The 10,028-nt window shown below is 40.6% G+C and overlaps 1 protein-coding gene across 2 annotated transcripts in view; it reads left to right on the top strand.

The window, feature by feature from the left end:
- The window catches only part of RASGEF1C (RasGEF domain family member 1C), a 66,644-nt gene extending 58,657 nt beyond the window's left edge, over window positions 1–7,987 (top strand). For both annotated transcript variants that reach the window (XM_031055172.1, XM_005418713.2), the window contains 4 exons: window positions 3,866–3,961; window positions 4,111–4,234; window positions 6,235–6,307; window positions 6,705–7,987. In XM_031055172.1, coding sequence (XP_030911032.1) covers window positions 3,866–3,961; window positions 4,111–4,234; window positions 6,235–6,307; window positions 6,705–6,729 — 318 coding nt within the window. In that variant the 3' untranslated portion in view covers window positions 6,730–7,987. The remainder of the gene's footprint in view (window positions 1–3,865; window positions 3,962–4,110; window positions 4,235–6,234; window positions 6,308–6,704) is intronic.
- Window positions 7,988–10,028: the final 2,041 nt, after the last annotated feature.

The following is a 10,028-nucleotide window of genomic DNA, read 5'->3' as shown; positions in this document are numbered from 1 at the left end:
TCCAGTCCTGCAAGGGAGTCTAGTCTAAATCCATTGCAGCAAATTTGGGGTGATATTCTGTCCTTGTGAATTTTCATTTTATGTGGTTGTTGCTGCCATCTCAGTGAGCAAGAACTGAAGTGTTTTATCAATGTTCATGGCAGATGTGGAGCTTTCTGACATGTCACTGATGCTGCAAAAATCAGATTGACAAGATGTTAGAGTGTAAGATCCTCCTGGTTAGTGCCCCAGTATGTTTCTTGTTAATTTTCTTATTCCTCCATTCAATTCTATATTTTTTGGTATGTGAAAAAAGGTTTGTGTTTTACACTGCAATTGCTCATACTCATAAATGGGTAATCTCTGCACTAAGCATGGCAGAGCTAAAGTAGATGCTGCATGAACAAGCACAATATGGAATTTAGTATTCATTCACTAGAGGAGCCCAGCCAGATGCTAATCTCACACCCCTGTAAATTTGATGTAAATCTGCTGAAGCTAATGGAATCTCAGAGCATTTACAGTGAAATGAGATCAGCATCTGGTGGCAGGCTGACTCAGCTGCAATGGGAGTGCACTGAAAAGCACTTCTGTATGCAAAGGAGGGATCATTTGGATGTGTGTGACTGGAAAAGCAATTCTTTCAACTCTCACACACTGCAGTGAGGACCTGTCAGTCTGAGATGCTTTTGCAGTTTAGCTCTTCTGCAACCATCATAGATATTCAAACCAGTTGCTTTATTGTTTGACTTAATTTCCTGTGAAGTTAGCAATCTCTGTCATATCTCTACCCTCAGCTGGTTAATACTGATGGCAGAGAGGTTATTAGACTGAAAGGAATCTATTTTACATCAGAAAAAACCCATATTCTGTTTTCCTTGTGTAGACAACATTAGTTCAGGAAAATGATTTGGTAGCTGCTCATACTGGGTATTTTACAGTGGCAGATACAGCAGATCATGTAATGCTTTCTGTAGGATTAAGGAATTTTGTTTCTTTTTATAAGCAATATTATAATTTATTTGTTTTAATGAACTTGAGCACATCCAAAAGAACATGATTACTTCTTTTTGATAGAGGTTACATTGTTTCTTGGCAATCTCGTAGCCAAGCTCACTCTAAAGAAATTTTTTATCTTCAAACTGAATTGTGCTTGCAGAGGGGTGTACTGGTTAGTAAGTAAGTCTGGTTTTGTCTGAGCAGTCAAATGACCTGTGACAACTCCAAAATGAAGTCATTCCACTGGGAAACTCTGCATTGTACTCATGGCATAGCTCTGGTTTGAAATGTTGGGAGTGTGTACAGCACAGTGCTGTGTGTTGTTGCTGTCTGATACTGTGGAGCAGAACAAGTCAGATCTCATTAACTGTCTTCTTTCTGCAGGAGGCAATTGTCCTTCAGCATGTGGGTGGGTTGGATGGCATGGAAGGGGGATAAAAATGGAGAAAAATATGAGTTTCTGGCACTAACCCAGGTTTTACGCTAGCAAAGTGCCTGGAGTGGAGCCAGTATTAGAGTATAATTGCAACCACTTTTGCTGGTTTTCCTACAGAAATTTGGAAAGCAAAACATAGAGAGTAATATATTTTTATTGGGAAAATATATGGTGACCAAAATACAGCAATTCCATGGAAATGTGTAGAGAATTGGCATCCTTGGGTATGTCTTTTAGCACCTTTTGGATGAGATGAGAATGAGCTCTGCCATGTTCTGAGCTGACTGGGGGCTCTGTAGCTGTATTACCCTGGCATCCAGCCCACATTTGTGTACCTTTCCTCTCAGCAAGGCTTTTCCTTCATGTTTAGTACCATTAATGATGCTGACCTTTTTCCCAGGCGGTGGAGCAGACAGAACAAGCTCACATCTGCCTGCAAAAAAAAATATGTGGACAGAATCTGGCAGTGATTTCTAGCTGGGGATCAGTGTCTGGCTCCAGGTCTCTGTATCTTCCCACCTTTTGAGACCACACTGGTTACAGAGTCATCATCATTTTTGGTAGAAAACAAACCACATAGAGTGAGTTGTATTCTTTACTCCAGGTTGATGATCTAGTTTGGGTAATATGAAAATAAATCCTGAAACACACTTAGCTCAGTTTGTCTAGAAATTGTTCCACCTGATCCTAATAGGAGGGCTCAGCACTTTGGGAGGATAAGGCTGTGCTTTGTTTTCATTCCTGAGTTTTATCAGTGGAATATATCAGGATAAGTATCCAGTGGCTCTTGGGGCATCAGTCCAGGCTTTTTTATGGCTGTTTGCAGTGACATTACAGAGTTTATCTGTGGCTGTCCCACAAGAAAGCCAGCAGAGAAGCAGATCTTTAAAAGTTTACTGGATGTGGTAATTTAGCTAGAACAGAAATTGGCTTCCATTTTCACAACACACACTGGCAGTAGCTTGTGGACTCCTTGCCTCAGTGTTTTCACTTCTATGTCTTGTTCACCCTCACTGGAGCATCACAGCATTGTTAGCATCCATGTAGACTGGAAAATAACAGCTGCCAATCCTGTTCTGGGTCCATTTCCTATCCTCTTACAGCTGATGTACAGCATGAGGTGGAATAACATTAATGAGATGGAATAACATTACATACTTAACTAAAGGATTGCTCTCTTGGCTGTTCTTGCTTGCCATGAGGGCTCTTTAGCTTTGCTGCTTCTTAATAAGCTCCAGCTCAGTTAATATACAAACAGACCAGTGGAAACATCTGGGCACTGCCATGCAGTGTGTTTTCATTTGTGTTCGTGGTGGTTAAGTTTGTACTTGGTGGTTTAAATGACAGACATTGCTGCCACAGGAATATTCTCATAGGGGCAGCTGCTGACCTTCAGCTCAAACCCCCCAGGCAGCCTTTTGCTGTCCCAGTGTCACTGCTGGAGAGGTGGGCAAACAGGTTTGGCTGTCAGCTTTCATGGACTGGTCCTTTGTGTTATCTTTCTTTTCCCTTTGAGCTGTGAGACGAAGTACCCTGAGAGAGTCTGCTTCACTCTGGATCCCTGCTGAGGTTGAGGATGCACTTCAGGAGCACTGCTACTGCTTTCTGCTGTAGAACATCTGACATAAAATTTATTTTCCCCTGCTTGTTATTCCATCAATTTCAAGAGTCCTACCCAGACTTCTTTTATAGCAGACTCTGATGGGGCAGGGGGAAGGCTTGGGTCACTGCTATATGCCACTCTGCCCTGGATGATGGCCAGGGCTAGTTTTGGGAACGACAGTGGTCTCTCTGACTACTGTTAGCAGTTTCCTGTCAACCAGCTTAATATTTTCAATCCTGTTGTCTGCAGGTTAATTTGGAGAAGCAGGTTGTACTAATCAGGCACCAGGAAGGAAATGTCATGCCTCAAGAGGTAGCTGTGCACGGAGCTGTTGAAAATGAGGCAGCTCCTGATTAACTGTTTGTAGACAAGTCCTTGGTCACCAAATTTTATGCTATCTTTCCTGGTCCAGGGACAATATTGGTTCTTTGGTTCCCACCTGTGTTTAAATAGATCAATTTTTGTGTTCAACATCTCTGCTTATAAGGACACAACAGGAAAGGGAAGAGTTCTGCAATGTTATTTTGCTCTTTGCTGTCTGATGTTGTCATCAGACTGTGATGTTGTTGATAATAAATGGGGCTTTTAGCACTTTCTTAGTCATGTTATTGTGCTCAGTGAACATTGTGTTCAGTTCACTTTCATCTCAGCATACACTCTCCTGGTGGCTGAAGGTCTCTCTAGACACTACTGCCCTTTTGCTGGCCTGTAGCTGTACTGCTTTTCAAGTGCACAGCACACTGAAAAGTTCATACTTCTTTATTCCCATCTCTCCCAATTGAGTTGTTCTTTCATGCAGAGAAAATACTAAACTGAAAAGATAACGGTATTGTCATTTCTCTCCACAGATTGTGATCCCCTTCTTCAGCCTATTGATCAAAGACATTTATTTTTTGAATGAGGGATGTGCTAATCGCCTTCCAAATGGACACGTCAACTTTGAAGTAAGATCTGAAAAATGTTTTTACCTATCGCATTCTGATAGCTAAGGGACTATCTGAGACTATTAGCCTGCAATTTTCAGTGCAGACCATCAAACACTGAATATGAGGTAATATTACTATATCTGAGTGGAATGATTTTATGTTTACAGAAATTCCTGGAACTGGCTAAGCAAGTAGGAGAGTTTATAACATGGAAACAAGTGGAGTGTCCATTCGAGCAAGACCCTAACATCATCCACTACTTGCACACTGCTCCCATTTTTACTGAAGATGGTAAGACTCTGTACAATCACTCATCACTGAAAAGGCCTCTCTTCATCACTAATTAACACTCTGATCCATGCTTTGGTGATCTCTCTCGCTGTCCCAGCTGTTTCCTGGCTTTCCTGCCAAATAGCTTGTTCATGCCCAGTCTATCAATGTGTTTTTGCAAACACAGCCTTCTAGCACATGAAGCTGCTGCCTGATGGCTTTTCTCTTGTCTGTAGCTTCTCTATAAGGCACTGTCTAGGAAGCTGCCATTGTGGCCTTATTTTTTTAATCACGAATTGAGGCCACACAAGCCTGTCATGGGCTCCTGTGAATGTCAGCTGTCCCTTAGCCACTCATTGTGTGATTGATGGAACCAGAGCTAATGTCTCTCACAAACGAACGCTGTCATCTCTTCAGTAAACATAGCTCAGGGCCATGGAGCCCAGCTGACCTCCTCTTCCTCTACAGCAATGACATGTCATGTACAGAAAAGAATTTTTAAGAAAATCTTTTCTATTCATTTCAGCTGTAGCTATGAAAGCCCTGTTCTGAAATTATTTCTCTTGTCTTTTTATACTTTTCTGTCCTCGTCAGTTTGGTATCCAGCATGTCAGTATGTGTCACTTCATACTGGTTTGTGTCAGCTGCCTCTCTATACATTGTCACGCACAGAATTGTCTGTAGCAACCTTCCCAGAAGCTATTCTGGTGGGCTTATGTTTTCTTCATTCTATAGGTAGTTTTCTGTACTAATCCAAGGTAATCAGACCAGACAGCTTTTATTTCATAGACTACTTCAGAAAGCAAAGTACTGCTTCTAAAATCCTGCCTAAATCTTAAGAATAACTACCAAAATAGAATAATTATTATGATTAAGCTAATATGTATCAAAAGGAGATAGAATGAAGGCATTTCTTCTTGATTTAGGCTCTAAAGGGACAGAAAATGAAAGTCAGGGTAGAAGTGCAGTTTTCAGACTACTGGACTAAAAAAGAGTGACCTCAACCCACTAATTGTATGCAGATTTTCTCCCTCATGTCCTCCCCTATATTCATGCTGCTTTTGTGAAATGCCCTTTGCAGAAGCCACAGGAAACCTCCCCCATTACCCAGGGGCAGTGCAGAGTAGAAAGAACTGCCCTGAATGAAAGGTGGGAAGATATCTGAGAGAGATTCAGCAGTGGCATGTGAAATGCAGCTGTACTGTGCTTGTCATGATGTGGAGAAATGGTGGCCAACACTTGAATATTAAAAGACAATGCATTTGTAGCACAGACTTGAACGGTGAGATGGTTCCAGCCATAACGAAAAAAGCATCATGAAACAGTCAAATGAGGAAATGTGTGTGAACACAAATTACAGCCTGTGATTCTGTGAAGACAGTGAGATATTATTGCACTGCCAGCTTTTGCAGAGCAGACTCTACAATCTAGACTAATTTTGGTGTCATAAAATACATCCTACAGTGTAAAGATTTGCAGGGGGAACAAAAAGACAGATTTATTTTCTTCCACTGCATTCCTTCTCTGGTTTCTGTAACTCACCTTGATTGTATTGCATTTAAGATACCATGTTCCCATAAGCTTTAAAAATATTGAGGAACATTGTGTTATGTGATGAGAATATCCTTAGTTTTTAAAAGCTTATGTGTTTATGTGTCAGCTCTCATTGTGTATTTTTTAAAGTTCATGTAACTCTTGAGTATCAGTGCTGTGATGGAGGAAATGGGCCCAGATCTCTGCATGCAAAACCAAAGACCATTCAGCTGCTTAATATTGTAATGAGAAGGTCATGGTAACATATTTTAACTCTGGGCTCCTTTACTGTTCCATCAAAATTAATGTAACAGCTTTCCAAGGTAGACCTGTGAGCTAAACATCAGTGTCCCACTGATCACCAGCTACCTGAGGGAATGTAAAGTTTTACAGTTTCTCTTTCTGTGTGATACAGAAGGACATACAAGAATGCAGAGGGATGGGGGTTCCTGATGGTATTGGAAGTAATACATATTTACTGTTTCCAGGTTTGTATCTGGCTTCCTATGAAAGTGAAAGTCCAGAGAACCAAACAGAAAAAGACAGGTGGAAATCCTTAAGGTAACCTCTCATTTTATCAGCTCATTTCTAAAGTACCTCCAAACAGCTGCTCTGATACCTTGTGAAAGCTTGTGAAGTCCAGGTGTTTAAGCTGTGACCCCTGAGGGAGGTCTCTTCCATTTAAAACTAATTTGCAGAGCTGAGGCTGCACTGATAAAAGCTCAATGTAATCTCAAATTATCCTCCTTGTAAAGAATACCCTCATCTTCCTGTATCCATGCACAAGCCTGATGCAGATGAAGAATGCTCCAGGTCAACTGGATCTTCCAACAGTTTACAACTCTTCTAAGAGATGTGAAATGGTTTGATATAAATAAGAATATGAAGAGAGTGATTAAAACAACCCAAACTTTAAATTTGTTTTCTTAAAAACTGTGCTTATGTTTTACTTTTACAGATCCACTATTTTAGGAAAGACTTGAAGATTGAGAGATTATTGCAGTAGGTCAAGGAAAAGAAATCCGCAAACATTTTGCACTACTGATTCCAAAGATGCCTGTTTGGGATTTAGACAATTTCTTTCGTTTGAGTTTTTTTGTTGGGTTTTTTTTTGACTGCCTAACATGATGGGTGAACTGGATTCATCCACTGAAATCAACAGAACTGTGTGCACAATGATGCTTTTCTAACTATGAGATAGAGAGAGGAAGAACAAACAGACTATTTGTGGCTGTGCCCAAACTGCATCAGGATCACTGTAATTTTGCCTCTGAAGGAAAATGTAAGAAAACCAGGAGCAGGGAGAATCATGGTACTGCAACAGAGAATGGAGAAGTATAAAAAAGGAAAGCAAAAATACCCAAGAGTATTTCAGAAGCAGGTGCTTCAGACAGCAGTTCTTTAAACCTTTGAGGATTGTAAAATTAAATCAAAGACAGACAACAGCAATCTGGTTAATTGCTGATTGAAGAAAAAAAAGAACTTCACCTTGCATCAGCAGTCCCCCAGCCTTGTTGAACAAAGCACTGACTGCTGCAGGTTGGAGCTTGCAGGGATGAGGACTGACACTGCTCACACACACGTCTGTCACATATAGGCCATGTCAGCATGGGAACATTGTCCCGACCCCATGAATTTTTACAGAACAGCCTGAAGTGTGACTCTTGCTTAGTTCATCTTCCCACCACTGTTGTTGCTTTCCTTACTGTGAATCTGGGCCGGTCTAAGGAGGGTACAAAGGGTCGATGGTGCTGCTTGAAGACACTCCCACCACTTCTGAGGTTGAATGAAGAAGGAAATGACTCTGGACTCAATTTACCTCTATTTAATGTATGTAGTGTATTCCCTAAATTTATTGATGCTGAGTTGCATCTTTTAAGGGGTTTTATCACACTCAAAGAAAAAAGGTACAGCATTACCATTTCTATGGGGTTCCAATTAACACAGTACTGTTTATTTTGTAACATGATACTTAGGAGGATGGGGGTTAATTGCTCTGAACTTGGGAACTACATGGTATGCTTTAAGAAGACAGAGGGTTTCAGACTGGAATGAATGCACTAAAGAATTTGTCATTCATGAGCAGATAACCATTTTTGTCTTTTTTACTTTTAGGATGTAAAGTTCACAGTTTCCTTACAGATAACATGAAATAGGGACAATGTCTTGTGTTTAAAGTTGTACAATAATCAAGGTGCTACTGTAATAGATACATTAAATGATAATGAACTATATTAGATTCAAAACTAAGCCCTAACAGTAGACTTATTGTTTGTGTGTGGAAGGAATGTTCCTAACTGCCCCAGAAAATATCTCAAAAAGCTTAAATGAAACCTCAATGCCACATCATACTGAACTTTGCATTTTTATTACTGACTTGGTGCTACCTTTTCAGATGTTCCAATCCTTGTCTCCCTACAACAGAAGGATGTAACCCTTTCTTTGAAATCAGAAATAATTTTATTTCAGCACAGAGAGATTCCAAGTGGCTGTGGTGTTTTGAAAAATTAGGGCAATCACAAAACCTGGCTGTGTTGGCCTATTCACCCAGAAAACTGGAACTGTTCCTGCCCTCTGCCAGGCTCCAAGTTGTCCATGGCTGAGTGCACTGTTGACCTGGGGGCATGGGCAGGCTGGTGTTTGAGGGCAGCAGCCTGGGAATGCTCTGTGTGGTGCACTCCAGGTTGGATGTGTCTGCAGAGCAGTTCTGTGCTGGGCTGTGGCCTGTGGGAGCCCAGCCTGGCTCGCTGACTCCACTTGTGCTTGCTGAGCTGAGCAGGATGGATTCCTCTGGATTTGCAAACAGGGCTTGAGGCAGAACTTCAGGTCTCCTTTTCCTGTAGATCAGCACATGAATTCAGATGGGGGGGACATAAAACTCTAATGTGTTTATTCCAGCTTTGTATGGAAGAACTAAGGATGTAAGGATGGTACAGCATCATTGCAGCCATGGAATGATGACTGTTCTGCTGATACTGTGAATCTGCTGTTTGTTAATTTTTGTACATGGAGCTGAGAGCTATACAGAGGAACTATACACATATAGCTGTTCCTTCAGGCAGAACCATTTCCAAAATGAAGCCATTAAAAGCCTGTTAAATTTCAGATGAATCCAGAACAATAACCATAAATGTTTCTACAACAATGCTAATGTTTAAATGTGTTTCCTAAATGATCATTTTTTCTTACTATCTGCATGTTTTTAACAGGCACAGTGTGACTTCACAGTGGAAATATGGGGGTTTTGCTTATCTGAAACCCAGAGCAGGTGGATGGGCCCTTTCTTAAAACCTGCCTTTTAAAATTTAAATCTTCACTCCTTTTCTAATGAGCCACTAGAGGTTGGTACAGATGAGATTAAAAACAATGACAATTAATTAAAATATGATTTCTCATTATAATTCCTTATATTTTGGGTCACCTTCCATGAATTTGGGCAGTTTTGCAAATACAAGCTAAATTAGATCTCCTAAAGTTTATCACTGTTGCAAACTACATCACTTTTGTAGTCCAAAACTTTCAGACCTCGGTGCTCAAATGGAAGCATAAAGGTCAGATCTAGGTGGGTATTAAGGGCTTAGTGGGACTGTCAGAAGCACTAAATTACTCTTAAGCCTTTATGTAGTCACACATTTAAAAGGTCTTTTTTCAGAGGTGCTAAACATCCTCATCTCTTGGGGAGTAGTGGAGCAATTATTGCTTTATAGAGGTGCATGGCACATTAATCTGTAGTGTTTGATCTCCAGAGACATTCACTGCTCTTTGCAAAATGACTTGGAGATGAGAGTGCAAAACAACTTAAAATGGGAAGACAGTGCTTTTCAAAAATGGACTTCAGGAGACACAGCTTGTCTTCACAGAATTTTGTAGCTGAATCCTATTTAAACAGAAACAATGTAAGCCTTAAGTTGCAGCTGTCAGTTGCATTTCTAATCGATCTGTGGCCTAACCAGGGTGAACAGCTCCCGGCAGGAGTGGGGTTAGAGCCTTGCTTCACCAACAAGCACCAGTACAGCTGAAAACAAAGAATGACAACTTGGGCAATAAATTTCTTCTAAAAATGTATTAATATTAAATGAAAATGAGAACACATAATCTATTTTTCTTGCTATAAAGGCATAAAGAACTCCTGCCATGTTGAAATGAAAGGATTGCTTCCCACCAAGCACTAAACCACTGTAAGGTGTGCAGTCATTAGAGCAACATCTAGACAAGTTACTTGTAGTAATGTGGCTTTCTAATTCTGCTTCTTTGAGTAGATTCACTCCCTGGCATTTGCTTG

The sequence above is a fragment of the Geospiza fortis genome, unplaced genomic scaffold, assembly GCF_000277835.1.
Source record: "Geospiza fortis unplaced genomic scaffold, GeoFor_1.0 scaffold55, whole genome shotgun sequence".
NCBI lineage: Eukaryota > Metazoa > Chordata > Aves > Passeriformes > Thraupidae > Geospiza > Geospiza fortis.
Note: the sequence above shows the minus strand (reverse complement) of the source record. Positions and strands in the feature narration are given on the sequence as shown.